A 15,561-nucleotide genomic window follows, 5' to 3' on the forward strand; every position below is an offset into this window, starting at 1 on the left:
GTGTGTGTGTGTGTGTGGGAGGTGGCTGCTAAGGAGACCAGGGAGAGGAGAGAAAGGATATATCCCCTTTTTACCACTAAATCCATTCCTTCTTCTCCTCCTTCGCTTGCGCCTGCATGTCCTTCTTCCTCTCAGCAGCTTCGCTCCCTCCTTTAATCAGCACTCGTTTTCTATCTCTTCGCTTTCATCGCTTCTTTGTGTCTGGTCTAAGCTCCAGTAAAATAGCTTATTTTTTCACCATTTCTATGTATTTTTATTGCTTTCCTTGTACCATCTTATTGTGTCCCTACTGTCTCTCTCTCTCTCTCTCTCTCTCTCTCTCTCTCTCTCTCTCACTCTACCTCCCTCCTGCTCTTCCTTTACAATCTGCCATATTTTCATCTCTCCATCACCTTCCTCTTCTCCCAGATCCCCACATTTCATCTTTCCTCGCCATCAAAACCCCTTACCCCCCACCTCTCTCTCTCTCTCTCTCTCTCTCTCTCTCTCTCTCTCTCTATTTCTCTCCTCCCTTCTCCATCTATCTTTAGTCCAATCTGCCTGTGTGTTTAGTTAGTGCAGGGCATCAATCACTTCTCTCTTTCTCTCTCACTCCCCCTCTCTCTTCCTCTCTCCCCCTCTCTCCCCCAACTCCCCTCACTCCTCCCCCCTCTTCCACCTCCCTCTCCTCCCCACATCATACTATATGAATTCAGCTGCTTGACCATCTGCAGCCTCAGCATCGCCTCACCCAGAGACAGAGAGAGAGAGAGAGAGAGAGAGAGAGAGAGAGAGAGAGAGAGAGGGAGAGAGAGAGAGAGAGAGAGAGAGAGAGAGAGAGAGAGAGAGAGGGAGAAAGAGAGAGGGAGAGAGAGACAGAGAGAGAGAGAGAGAGAGAGAGAGAGAGAGAGAGAGAGAGAGAGAGAGAGAGATGGGTAGGAGAGAGAGAGATGGGTAGGAGAGAGAGAGAGAGAGAGAGAGAGAGAGAGAGAGAGAGAGAGACAGAGGGAGAGAGAGAGAGAGAGAGACAGAGAGAGAGAGAGAGAGAGAGAGAGAGAGAGAGAGAGAGAGAGAGAGAGAGAGACAGAGAGAGAGAGAGAGAGAGAGAGAGAGAGAGAGACAGAGAGGGAGAGAGAGAGATGGGTAGGAGAGAGAGGAGGCTGGGTGTGTACAGGGAGAATTGCAGTATTTTTATCATTCTGTGTGAGTGGGATCCATGAAAGTAGGTTACTGTCAGCAGGAGAAGCACTCTGCTGCAAACAGTTCATACACACGCGCTCGCACACACACACACACACACACACACATACTACGGGCTACATCAGGCTATGTGAAGCCTCCATCTCGTTTTTAACATAGGCTTTGCTACCGTGTGTGTGTGTGTGTGTGTGCACCGCAGACAGAGAGGCAGGCAGTGAGGCCACATGCACATGTCAGGCAGCACACACGCAGCACACACACACACACACTCTGCGGACCTTGCTGGTCCGGGGGTTCGGCCAGGCGGATCTGATGGAATGTCAATGGTGCTGCAATCTGTGGAATCTACGACCACTGACACACAGACACACTCACACACTCTCTCACACTCACACACACACTCACACACTCACACACACACTCACACACTCACTCACACACAAGTACACAGGAGTGTGTGATGAGTTGGGGTAACATCCCATGTAAACCTGCCAGTTCAGCAGTCAAGGTGAGGTGACGGTAAAGCTGTCAGATGGGGGAAGAGTATGTGTGTGTGTGTGTGTGTGCGTGTGTATGGAGAGGGGTCCGAACTGTGGTACAAAAGCTCTCACTTACGCACAGACAAACATGCACATTGCCTTGTCATTTACCTATCCATCCCAATTCAATTATCTACCCCTTCCACACACACACACACACACATACACCAACCCATTACAAACAAGGAACATTACCTATTAGTCTGGCTCGTTCACACACAGTACCTGGAGGGTTTATAATCGAACGAGTTTCACAAAAATTGTGTTTTTGCCTGTAAGTGTGTGTAAGTGTGTGTGAGTGTGTGCAAAACCTATGTGTGCCTCTGTGTGTGTGTCACATACTTACACACACAGGCACACATAGGTTTTGCACACACACATACACACACACACTTAGGTCTTGCGCACCCGCATACATACACACACACACACACACTAACACACACCTACACACACACACACAGATCTCTTTCTCACACACAGACACACACACACACACACACTAATCTCACATTGCGTTATCCCTGCTAGCGACGCTGCTAATCAATGCAAACCAGAGGGGTGGTGTCACGCTCAATCCCTTCCCCCCACTGTTCTCACAGCACCAGAGGCATATGCTCTCTGGTTCCACTTCACAGGAGGGCAAGACTTAAGGCTTGACATGACGCAGTGGAGTCGCATCACTGGTGTAGTAGAGTGTGCGTGTGACAGAGAGAGAGAGAGAGAGAGAGAGAGAGAGAGAGAGAGAGAGAGAGAGAGAGAGAGAGAGAGAGAGAGAGAGAGAGAGAGAGAGAGAGAGAGAGAGTGAGAGAGAAGGAGAAGGTGGGATAGAGAGACAGAGAGACAGAGAAATATGAAGAGAGATTGAGAGATACAGAGTATGAATAATGAAAGAGTTAGAGAGACTGTGAGATAGGCTTTTCAGGTTTGTAGCTGTTTGTTTGTGTTTGTGCTATTTGTCAGAGAGACAGACTGTTCCTTATGTAAGGACATCACAGGGTTTGTATGAATATCTTGAGTTTGAAAATCTTTTCTGACAGGTACCACATTCCTATTCTATGATGGAACATTACACAAGTAGTTAACAAGAAAGATCCATCTAAATAATAATAGGATGTATTGACCCCAATCTCTACATCCTGTCTACCATGACTTCTGAGACTGAATCCAGGAGTGCTGTGGAGACTAAAATAATTAGTCCAATACCATGTTCCCCAGCTGCCAAACAGTTAATTAAGAATCTGCCTAGTGTGTGTGTGTGTGTGTGTGTGTGTGTGTGTGTGTGTGTGTGTGTGTGTGTGTGTCCAGAGGATTACACAGTAATTATAATTACCTACATCATGCCAGTCCATTTTTCACAGATACACCACTCTCCTCCATCCTTTTCTCTCCCGGTGCCTCTACACACACACACACACACACAACAACACACACACACACACACGCCCAGGACCACCCTGGACTAAGCAGTAGAGGCCCCATCCTAATTAACTCTGATATACTCTAATTGACCAACTAATAGACAGGGCTGTGTCTGGAGTGGACGGTACTGGGTCAGACACGGGGAGCAGCTCTCTCACATGTCTGCTTCCAGAAGCACAGCCCTCTTCTCCCAGGTCCCACAGCTCTCTGCTCCCAGGGCCCACAGCCCTCTGCCCAGGGCCCACAGCCCTCTGCTCCCAGGGCCCACAGCCCTCTGCCCAGGGTCCACAGCTCTCTGCTCCCAGGGTCCACAGCCCTCTGCCCAGGGCCCACAGCCCTCTGCTCCCAGGGCCCACAGCCCTCTGCCCAGGGCCCACAGCCCTCTGCTCCCAGGGCCCACAGCCCTCTGCCCAGGGTCCACAGCTCTCTGCTCCCATGGGGGCCCACAGGCCTCTGCTCACCCCACACTATACCCACGGAACATCCAAAATACTTTTAAACAACCGGCAGGGTTGGTTGTGTGTTTTTGTAATTAATTTTTTAATGTTTTGAATCTAAAATATATACAGTATGTCATTTGAAATATCATAAAATACACATTTAAATAGTCTACATTCTGATAACAGTGAAGGCCGTCTTAGACCTTGTCTGAGGTCATAAATGGTTGGGTATGTGCTGTCCAATAGCAAAGCAGACAGCATGATGGATGTGAAGGTAATAATTGTCTAGATGAGGACACAGTATCTCCACCCCAAACCTTCCTCCTTGACCTTCGACCTTTACTGTTGTCTTCCAGGTCACGCACAGGGTGACAGCAGAAGAGGAGGGGCCAACAGACAGCTGGGGGATCTGACTCCAGACGTTTTATCAGGCCACACACGGTGTGTGTGTGTGTGTGTGTGTGTGGAGGCTGGGTCTGTATGTGTGTGTGTGTGTGTGTGTCAAGGGTAAAGGGTTGACAGGCGCAGGGCAGGATGGTTAGGTACTGATGTTTGTCTTCAGCACAAACACAAACAAACAGCTAAAAACCTGAAAAGCCTATCTCACAGTCTCTCCAACTCTTTCATTATTCATACTCTGTATCTCTCGATCTCTCTTCATATTTCTCTCTCTGTGTCTCTCTCTCTCCCTCTCCACCCTCTCTCTCTCTCTCTCTCTCTCTCTCTCTCTCTCTCTCTCTCTGTCTCTCTGTCTCTCTCTCTCTCTTTCTGTCACTATAATTTTCTTTCCCATCACCACTTTCCATCCCCCTCTCCTCTCCAACTCTTTCACTCTCCTCTCCTGTTCACCTCTCTTTCCTTCCTCTCCAGTCCCTCCCTCCCTCTCCCTCTCTATTTCCTCTCCATTAATCCAGTCGTCCTCCTTAGCATCCAAGCTGTTTGAGTGGTGACTGACAGCTGTGCTGACCCCATGCCCCGCCTCCCCAGAGTGACTGGACCAATCCCCTGGCGTGGCCAAGTGACACACTGAAACAGGAAGTAGCTGTAGTAACTGCTGAGCACCGGAGAATCACAATCAGACGCAGACACACACACAAACACAGATTACACACTTGCATACACACAGACACATACAAAACATACCCCCTGCACGCACACACACACACCTGCGTGCACACACACACACACACAAACGCACAAACCGGTCTTGGGGCTCCTAGTTTTGTTCTCCAGAGAGGTTGTGAGGGTAGAAAACTCAGCTAGGATCAAACACACACTCAGCCTCCCTCTGCACATCCCTCTTTCCTCCCTCTCTCTCTCCCCCCTCCCCCCCAACCCGCCCTCCCTCCATCACTCTCTGGTTCATCCCCCCCCCCCTTCTCTTTCAATTTTTTGTCCTCCCTCCCTCTTCTTTCTTGTCATCTGCTCTTCAATTTCTCCTCCCTCTCTGCCCACTGCAGTCAGCCCCAGCTACAGGGCAGAGGGAGGGGGGAAGGAGGGGTGGAGGGGGGAAGGAGCGCAGGAGAAGCTCCAGTGAAGGCATCTCTGCGTGTGAAGCCTGGCCTCCCTCTCTCTCTCTCTCTCTCTCTCTCTCTCTCTCTCTCTCTCTCTCTCTCTCTCTCTCTCTCTCTCTCTCTCTCTCTCTCTCTCTCTCTCTCTCTCTCTCTCTCTCTCTCTCTCTCTCTCTCTCTCTCTCTCTCTCTCTCTCTCTCTCTCTCTCTCTCTCTCTCTCTCTCTCTCTCTCCCTCTCTCCCTATCTCTCTCTCTCCAGACCCTTCACCCTCTCACTTGCCTCCTCTCATCTCCCCTTTCTCATCCTCCTTTAATAATGCACAATTACAGCTCAATTACAGTAATGACGACCATTAGAGTTTTCATCGTCTGTCCACACCAATCATTAAGCTGGATAAATACCTATTAACAGTGGCTCGGTCCTGATCAATGGGAGGACACACACCCCCTTCTCAGCCTAAAATTCAGAAACACCCGGAGCCAACGAAGGAAGTGCACTGTGCTCTCTCTCTCTCTCTCTCTCTCTCTCTCTCTCTCTCTCTCTCTTTCTCTCTCTCTCTTTTGGATGCTCTCTCTTCATCCTCCTCCTATTCACTATCGCTCACTCACTCACTCACTCACTCACTTGTACATGGTTAAATTGTAACAGTAAATGTCCACAAGATGAAACAGAGTTTGACTTTGTGCCTTTTCCTGTCATAGAAAAGTGTGTGATCTCTCCTTATGACTCCTCTACTACCGTGTGTCTCAACAGACTTTCACCATTGCATCTCTCACGATATATGTACACACGCACGCACACACCACATACACACGGACACACACACACACTCACTGGCAAAGGGCCAATCAATAATTAACATTCTGCAGATTGAATGTAGATCACTGACTCTACACCAAGGAAGCTCAGCACTCACCACTCTCTCTCTCTCTGTCTCTCTGTCTCTCTCTCTCCCTCTCTCCCTCTCTCTCTCTCCCCAGTCTCTTCTTTCTTCTCCTGAAGACTTTGTAGCGAGCCTCTCTCTCTCTCTCCCTCAATCCCCTCTAAGGGAAGCTTCTCTTCAGGCGGGCATGTTAATATTCATTCTCGTTTAGAGAAAAGGAACAACGGGTACACACACAAACACACACACACACACACACACACATGCACACACAAACACACAAACACACATGCATACACACACACACATGCCCACACACACACACACACAGGAAACGGTGAATAGTCATAAGGGCAAGCAGAACATGGTGCTTGGACAGTACTGCTTCTCACTGTGTGTAAATAGTTACTGCAATTCTCAGCTGTTACACACACTCACACAACAAAACTGTAATTAGCAGCTGAAGGAGACAGTGAGTTCAGCTTTGCAATGTTCATACAGGCCCATGAGAAAGAGAGAGAGAGGAGAGAAGGACATACAGAAAGAGAGAACGAGGGACAGAGAGAGAGAGAGGGACATGAAAGGAGCTGGACTGTATATTGCCCTAGAGAATACACACACACACACACATACACAGTGTAGACAACAACAGCATCACATTACACCACATTCTCCATACATCCCTGAGGCCTCTACTAAGAAGATCAATAATCCTGATGTTGTAATCTCCCAAATGTCTGATAATGGCATAATCTTGCGGTCATAATCTAATGAGATCTATAAAGAGATAATGATCTCCTATATCTCTAATGACATCATAATCTCCTGAATCTCTAGTGAGATCATAATCTACTACGTTCCTAATGAAATCATAATATCCTAAATCTCTAATGAGATCATAACCTACTACAGTACATTTCTAATTAAATCACATATTCTTAGATCTCTAATGAGTTTACAATATCTTACATCTCTAAGGACCCATAATTCTGATATCATAATTACTCATCTCTAATGACATAATTATACTCTACATCTCTAAGAAGAAGCCATAATCCCAATATCACAATTCCTAAACTTTAAATGAGATCACAATCTACCTCATCTCTAATGAGATTATACTATCCCACATCTCTAATGAGATTATATTGCCCTATATCTCAGACTGACCCATCACCCTGCTATTATAATGAACAATCTCTAATGAATCTCCAATATCTCCAACAAGGATTCAGCATCCGGCTATCATCAATCTCATATCTCTAATATCATCGCTTCATTCTTCCACCCCTCCACATCTTCCATTAGGTTCTCTCTTCCTCTTCTCCAGCAACCCTCTATCCCCTTCACCTCTATGAAAAGAAGATTTATTTTAGGGTGTGCTTTCACAGAATTAAGGAAAGAAAAAAAGAAAGAAAGAGGGAGGAAGAGAAACAGAAAAAGACAGAGAGAGAGAGAGAGAGAGAGAGAGAGAGAGAGAGAGAGAGGGAAAGAGACAGAGAGAGAGAGAGAGAGAGAGAGAGAGAGAGAGAGAGAGAGAGAGAGAGAGAGAGAGGGAAAGAGACAGAGAGAGAGAGAGAGAGAGAGAGAGAGAGAGAGAGAGAGAGAGAGAGAGAGAGAGAGAGAGAGAGAGAGAGAGACAGAGAGAGAGAGAGAGAGAGAGAGAGAGAGAGAGAGAGAGAGAGAGAGAGAGAGAGAGAGAGAGAGAGAGAGAGAGAGAGAGAGAGAGAGAGAGAGAGAGAGAGAGAGAGAGAGAGAGAGAGAGAGAGAGAGAGAGAGAGAGAGAGAGAGAGAGAGAGAGAGAGAGAGAGAGAGAGAGAGAGAGAGAGAGAGAGAGATGGGGGGGCAGCGAAAGAGGGCGAAAGAGAGGGAGAGAGAGGGACACAGAGAGAAAGAGAGAGAGGGTTAGGGACAGAGGGATAGAGGGTGCTCCATTGCGTGTGAGACAGTGTGTGTGTGATTGCACACTGGACCGTGAACGTCCCAAATGGTGAAATTTTGTGAAGATGCCAAGCACTGGACCGCGCGGAGTCAGTGTGTGTGTGTTGTGTATGAGCGTGTGTGTGTGTGTGAGAGAGAGATTGTGTGTGTACCCTGGCCCCCTGAGGTAAGTGATCCTGCTGAACAGGTGTTACAGTATCACCTGCCGCACACTACCACACACACACACACATACATACACACACATACACCCACACACATAACACACACATACACATACACACACAGACACAAACACACACAGCCACCAGAATCTCTTGCGAGCCGTGACTGATCTGATCTGCTCCACACCAGACAGAGCAGGCTCAGCCACCAGCTGAGCTCGATGGGCCCCTGTGTGTGTGTGTGTGTGTCTCTGTGTGTGTGTACGTGTTTGTGTGTGGGTTGGGGTTAAGGTAAGAGAGAAAAATAAAGAGAGAACTCAATAGAGCACAAAAATGAGTGAGAGAAAGAGAGAGAGAGAGAGAGAGAGAGAGAGAGAGAGAGAGAGAGAGAGAGAGAGAAGAAAAAAAGAAGAGACTGAATCGATTACCATTTACTACAGTTCCCAGAAGCCCACAGAGATGACACGTGTTACACAACACCCTCTTTATACAGAAGTTTAAACACAAGGTTCGGGCAAGCCACAGATATCATCATGGCCTCCTCTCACACACACACACACACACACACAGAGTAGCATTTCCTGTAGCAGTGAAAATGACAATTTATCTGTACCCCTCCCTCCCTCCCTCCCTGTCCCTCTCTCTCCATCACTCTCTCCCCGCACCTCCTCTCCTCTCTCTCTCTTTCATGATCACAGGCAGTGTCCAGAGCCCAGGCTGAATGTGTGAAAACCACACCGACCACCAGGAGCAAGAACAGATGGCCACACAGGAGGAAGAAAGGGAGGGGAGGGAGAGGAAAAGGAGGGAAAGGGAGGGAGGAAGGGAAAGAGGAAAGAAGGGAGGGAGAGGATAGGTAGAGGGAGGGAGGAAGAGTGGGAGGAAAAGAGGGAGAGAAAGAGTATTGAATAATAATAACATGGATACAAGTTGTACACAAGTTGTATATGTTAAACTGCTGTGTGTGACTCTCTGTATGTAAGTGTATGAAATATAAGTATATATAAGGCCACGATTTACACTGATGAATATTTTTGTAATTCTACCGTTGTTTTTTTTTCATTCCAATAAAGCCCTTTGAACTGAACTGAACTCAGAGAGACAGAGAGACAGAGAGAGAGAGAGAGAGAGAGAGAGAGAGAGAGAGAGAGAGAGAGAGAGAGAGAGAGAGAGAGAGAGAGGGAGAGAGAGAGGGAGAGGGAGGGAGAAATGGAAAGAGGGATGGAGGAAAAAAAGAAGAGACTGAATCGATTATTAGGGATGGAGGAAGGAATGAAGGAAGGAAGGAAGTAAGGAAGAGGTGGGTAATATGGCGAAGGTCTTTCTTGGGCCGTCAAAACTGCTAGGTACCCACCAGTTGCACCACCCTGGACATTAGAAAACCTACTTAATCACCTTGATGCTGTATTTCAGTCCACACAAACAACTATCAACATCCCTGGATACAAATGATATTATGAATCCAGCATCCTGACTATTTTATCAGACAGCTATTGCAGTTAACAATCAGTGTTATATCTGTCAGTCCTCCATATCTGTGTGTGTGTGTGTGTGTGTGTATGTACACGCTGTTCTAGGCTAGTACTGTATGCCTTTAAATGGCAAGGGTCGATGGCATTTAAAACATTACTGTGATTAGTCTTGGCAGAGAGTGTGTATATACACACACACACACACACACACACACACACACTCCCACCCTTGGGGGTGCAGCAGGCAGGGAGCAATGTGCCCTTTGAGAATGACTGCCCTTGGCAGCCTGGAACTGTCCCGACCCCCTAGACCCCGTGGTTATCCAGGTGTGACATCACATCCTGTCTAGGCGCTGACACCATGGAAACACTTTGGATTATAATCTGTTTTGTTCTACTACGTTCCATAATGTTCCACAACGTTCCTTTTTTTTCCGAGTGTGGTCTGTTCTGTTCTAGTATCTAACATTTCTGACGTTACTCTGTTCCCGCCTGTTCTATTCTGTTATACTCTATTCTGTTCCATTCAGTTCTACTACAGTATGGTCTGTTCTGGTCTCCTTGGTTACATATGTATATATATATATATATATATATATTAGAGATACTAACTAGCCAGTATACTCCATGAACTAGCCATCTAGGAGAGGCAAGACAGCAGATCTCCATGACAACCTCTGCTCTCTGAGTTATCTGCCCATGACAGTTGTAGTTCATCATAGTTGTGTGTAGAGTTATTGGACTACAAAGTGTTTTCAATGAATAGGCAGTTTGTATCCCTTCACATACACACACACACACACACACACAGCGTTTTATAATTACTCCAGCAGTCATTTCCTGCCCTCTATCTGTGCTTCTCTTCTTCTGTCTCATTGCATGGTGCTTAAACCCTCGTGTGCTGACATCAGCAACACCACACACACACACACACACACGCACACACACTCACACACATCACTGGCTAACCACGCATGCACACACACGTATATTGGCCACTCCTTAAACACTTAAACATGATCAAAACAGAAATTCGAAGGCGTGTGTATGTTTGTGTCTTTCCAGGTAGTACCAGGATGTTGTTGAACACACGGGATCATCAACAACAACACACATCATCACAATCAGCTCCGTCAACACGTGATCTGGCAGTCAAAATCCTCCGCGAAATAAACATCAAAATCACCATCCACATCTTAATCGTCACCATTCACTTCCTCATCCATCATCATCATCATCATCATCTTCCAGGAATCATAACCAAGCCTAAGTGTCCCTCTTCATCACCTCCATCACCACCATCACCACCATCCTGCTACAGTAGCAGGTTCAGAAGAACAGATACTACTAAAGCAGAGTGGGTTCGGGTTCAGCAAGTGCCCTCGTAGAAAACGGAAGACCCAAGCCAGCCCTGAGAAGAACCATGGCAACCACGGCTTCTTCAACTGACAAACACAAAAACACAACCCGGCGGGCACCAGACGCTCCACAACACCAAGCACAGTCAGGCAAACAGTACCTACGGTTTTCGTCGAGGAACAGGCACGACACGTCGAAGGGGGGACGGGACGTGAAAAAGGATATGGCCATTCGGTGATCTTTTTGGCGAATTTTCTCACGATGTTGTCTTCGCTGAAGAGGAAGAGGGAGCGGTTGACCGTTAGACAGCTTTGCCGGACCGGGATGGGGTTGTAGAGGGCCATGGTCCTCGCTCGCTGGGCCATCGACTGTTTGTACACCCTCTGGCCCCCAGGAGGACCCCCCTGCCTGCTGCCTCCGCGGCCGGGCCCCCCCTGTCCGCCGGGTCCTCCGCTACCTCCTCCTCCTCCGCCGCCGCCTCCGCCGCCGCCTCCGCCGCCGCCTCCGCCGTACCTGTTCGGTACCTCGTCTCCGAAGCGTGCCATTCTGCAGACACCAAACGCCAGTCGTTAGGAAGCACACAGGGTGGGTTCTCAGCGTGCTCAGTCCACATAACAGCCCATCGGCCGCGCTGCTAAACACATGTAAAGGACAGGTGCTGGGGGTGGGGGTGGGGGGGGTCTGGACGGGCTCCTGGCGGGTCTCTCTGCCCGTGTCTGTGTGTCTCTCCCCGTTTGTCTTCCCCCCGTCTCTCTCAGATCTTCACGGCACGAGAAGATGCCTCCATTGGCGCGTGTGTGGGGTAGGGGGGGGGGGAGTGGGTGGAGAGGAGGGAGAGGGGGAGGGAGAGAGAGAGAGAGAGAGAGAGAGAGAGAGAGAGAGAGAGAGAGAGAGAGAGAGAGAGAGAGAGAGAGAGAGAGAGAGAGAGAGAGAGAGAGAGAGAGAGAGAGAGGAACGCAAAAGGTGGCCTGTCGTTTTGTTGTAATAGGTGGTTGGATTTTTTGGGGTGCTGCAAGCTAAGCAGTTCGTGAAAATCGATTATTTTATGTGGATGTGGGTTCCCCAAATATTTATTCGAAAATGGTGATTTGGTTCGAACGGGACGATCTTATGTCATCAGCACTGCCCTGGTTTTCAGCGGGGGTAAAGTACTCGCATATGAGGTGCATTGCATCAGGTAAACAAACGGACAGTTTTTCGTCATTTAAGCGATTCTAATATCAACGTATGGTCGTCATTTCAATACAATATTGCAGTCATTCCCCTCATAAGAATTCTGATAGTCCCGTTTTCATTGGCAGACCGCTTCTTTATAAGATCTGCCGTTCCTGTTTTCTTGTTCTTTTTCCACGAGATAAAAATAGAAATAGAAAAAGGGTGAAAATCTTGAATAATTAATTTATTTCTGTACCATCCGCAATGTTTGATATGGTATAGCAATATCGCACCTCTAGTCGCCCCACGCTGAGGTAACACGCAAACACCGACAAGAGGGCTTCCCAAAACCCAACCCCGGTGACATTTGTTGATATTTAGTGATTGAGTTTCAGGTTTTTCCGTTTTATTTACCCCCCCCCTTACTCAAAAGGCGTCGATCACTCACTGATTTGGGCGTGAGCGCGCGTTTGGTGATGGTAAATACTCCCAATGTAAAAACAGGTAGTCTTTCCCAGTATTCTTTTTCCCCCTCCTTTTACACAAGAAGAGTGGGGAAAGAAAAAAAATGTTATGTTAAGGAGCAATCATCTATATTCCAAGGTTCGGTGAGGAATCATGGGCGAGTAGAATCCGGAGGAGGAGAGAACGAGCATTGAAAGTAGCATCATCAATTCTGGGTAGAGGACGACGGCACGGGTGGATTCTCGTACTAGCTCCCATGTTCTCCGCCACCAGGCAAGGCGCAGCCGAGAAGGCACGAAACACCATCCCCGCCTAGCATCCCCCCGAAGCCCCGCCAAAAACCGGAAAAAAATTCCGAGACCCGCAGTCCGAGCGAAGTCCGTTCTGGCTTGACGTTTTTACTAAAAATGATATCTCTCTTCCCTCGCCAAGGGGGACGCAAAAGCACTATCCGTCCGGAGGCTATATCGCCTTGGAGATCTGCCTTGGAAACCGAAACCCTGGAGGGGAGAACGCGAGAGAGCTGCTCGAGAGTATGAGAGCGCGCTCTAGTTTGCGATGATCAGCTGGAGGGTTGAGCCCACCGAGAACATCTGATCAATTTAACGCTACCGGTGCGCCACGCTCAAATCTGTGGCCAAGCCTTGCAGCACATGACGCGCCTCCCGGTAGTCTCTCGCTTATCCGCTCGCTCTCTCCAACTCCCAATCCCGGAGGAACCTCACGGCTCTGCTTCCTCTCACGGACGCCAAGTGTCAGACGCACAAAACTCGAGTCCAATATTACATTTCGCTGTTTATACAAGCACGCACGCACAGACGCACACACACACACACACACACACACACATTTGCAAACACACAAGGTATGAACGGGCCTATAGGTGTTATCAAAGTATTGATTTCAAAATCATGGATGTAGAGGCTTCTTGCCTCTCAATGTGGAACTAAATCTAGTTGCCTGTACAGAATGTAACGGCTTTTTTTTTACCTTCTTACCCACCTACTTACCGACCTACCTACCTATCTATCATACGTGAGATCTAGTTCATTCTAGTGATGCACCTGCTTAACCGTTACCAGTGACCACCTGGTAACTAGGATACGTGGTGACCGTGGGTGGTGGGTTCAGTTGAAGATTCGCCAATATGCAAGTCTGGACTGGGCTACTGCGATACACCAAACAGGCCTACTTCAGAATCACCTAGAGACCTACACATGAATATTACCTAAGTCTGTTGAGGACACGTTGTTTTTTGGGGCAGAAGAGTGTCCTTTTTTCCCCTGTTTCTCGTTCTTTCTATGAAGCCAAACTTTATCTCCGTCTGTCGGCCTGGCACCTGCATCTAAGGCGCCTTTGGAGGCGCGTGCCCAGAGCCGCCGTTCGCAAGCTGTTTGCTCGCGCTAAATAAACCCAGCTCAGGCTGTCACGTTTCCAAGAGAGACGGGGAGAAAAGAGCAACAGAGCCCGTACCGCCTGACCCTCCTCTCTTATCTCCTTCTCCACCCAAAACCGTCGACGGAAGTCTATTTAAAAAAAAAAGTTGTCATTTATTCTGGCTCAAGGATGAGGGACAACTGAGGCTGGTGAAAGATCCTTGAGCTTAAACTGAACTTACGTTTTTTTATTTGATGAAAACATTTTTTTTTATATAGTTGGCAACTTCTAGGAGGTTGAGAAAAGTTCTAGCGCTGCGGGAGCTGTCCGTGGTGCTGAACGGGTACAGTTGCAACGGTTTTTGTCCTGATGTAAACCGACGCGTTCAGTCCCATTCAGTTATGAATCACTGATATTCATTTTAAGATAAAGAAACGTGTCCTGTCCTGGCCTTTATTTGAGATTCATCTAAGTAGAAACTCGGGTTAATGTGATCAAAATCCAAGCCTTTACACCGCTAATACAGAATGAAAATAGCGTGTGTGTACTCAGTGACATGATAACTCATAATCGGTTCAGGTTCCCGGAGATTAGTGGCTAACTGCCGAAAACTGCGTTACCGACACACTAAAAGCCCGTTCCCGGTGATTGACGTGGGTCCCATAAGCAGGAGAGTGCCGTGTGAGTGTCGGGAAGGGGCAGTGACAGTGGTTGTGCTTTAAACAGCCCGGGAAACGACCGATTTCCAGCGTTTGTGTGTTATGTGCTTTTTTCTTTTCTTTTTTACTAATATCGAACCGATGTAGAGGACAGCCAACATTACATTCCTCTTCCCTCCACCTCTCATTCTGCTTTTTGTTGATTTATCCCCCCCCCCTCTCTCTCACTCTCTCTCTCTCTCTCTCTCTCTCTCTCTCTCTCTCTCTCTCTCTCTCTCTGTCCCAACATGACTCAGATGAGACACAGTGTGCACATATGAAGCCTGTATCCCCTGACCGCATGTCAGGCATGTCTGTGTGTAGGCACCTTCTCGACTGTATGTGTTAATAATGTGTTTACATGTGTGTGCGTTTGCACCCTCATTGTGCAGCTTGTGTGTGTGTGTGTGTGTCCATGCAGTCCTCCAGCTGTGAGTGGTGCTGCCGGGCTGCTGTGCTGTTGCAGCATTGTCATTCAGGGTTTGTTCTCACGGCAACCCCGCAGGAAGTCCTCCCTGTCTGGCACCTCCCCCTTCAACCCCCCCCCTTGTCTCCTGTACACTTCCTCCCTCGCTCCCCCTCTCTCTCACATTCAGCCAGTCACAGGAAAAGAAGTGAAGAGGGGATGGAGGACTGACGGAACGACAGCAGGGAGATTGAAGGAGGACCGCGAGGAAAGACAGGAAGTGAAACAAAGGAAGCCTGCAGAAATGGTGGAAGATCCCACCAGGGGCCACATCCTCCACTCTCCTGCTGCCTCTCAGTGCCTGGACGAGGGATGGAGGGACCAGAGGAGAGGATAGGAAGGGACGAGAGGAGAGGGAGAGGGTGAGGGAGAGGGTGAGGGAAGGGAGAGGGAGAAGGAGAAGGAGAGGGAAAAGGAGAGGGAGCGGGAGCGGGAGAGGGAGCGGGAGAGGGAGAGGGAGAGGGAGAGGGAGAGGGAGAGGGAGAAGG

General features: G+C 48.3%; 1 protein-coding gene across 1 annotated transcript in view; it reads right to left on the bottom strand.

The window, feature by feature from the left end:
- Positions 1-11,457, bottom strand: part of LOC146237509 (voltage-dependent P/Q-type calcium channel subunit alpha-1A-like) — a 39,749-nt gene extending 28,292 nt beyond the window's left edge. The window contains 1 exon segment of the mRNA XM_084685949.1: positions 11,138-11,457. Coding sequence (XP_084542075.1) covers positions 11,138-11,457 — 320 coding nt within the window.
- Between the last annotated feature and the right edge of the window lie 4,104 nt (positions 11,458-15,561).

The sequence above is a fragment of the Hypomesus nipponensis genome, chromosome 21 (genome assembly GCF_054491055.1).
Source record: "Hypomesus nipponensis isolate SF chromosome 21, ASM5449105v1, whole genome shotgun sequence".
In the NCBI taxonomy this organism is placed as follows: Eukaryota; Metazoa; Chordata; class Actinopteri; order Osmeriformes; family Osmeridae; genus Hypomesus; species Hypomesus nipponensis.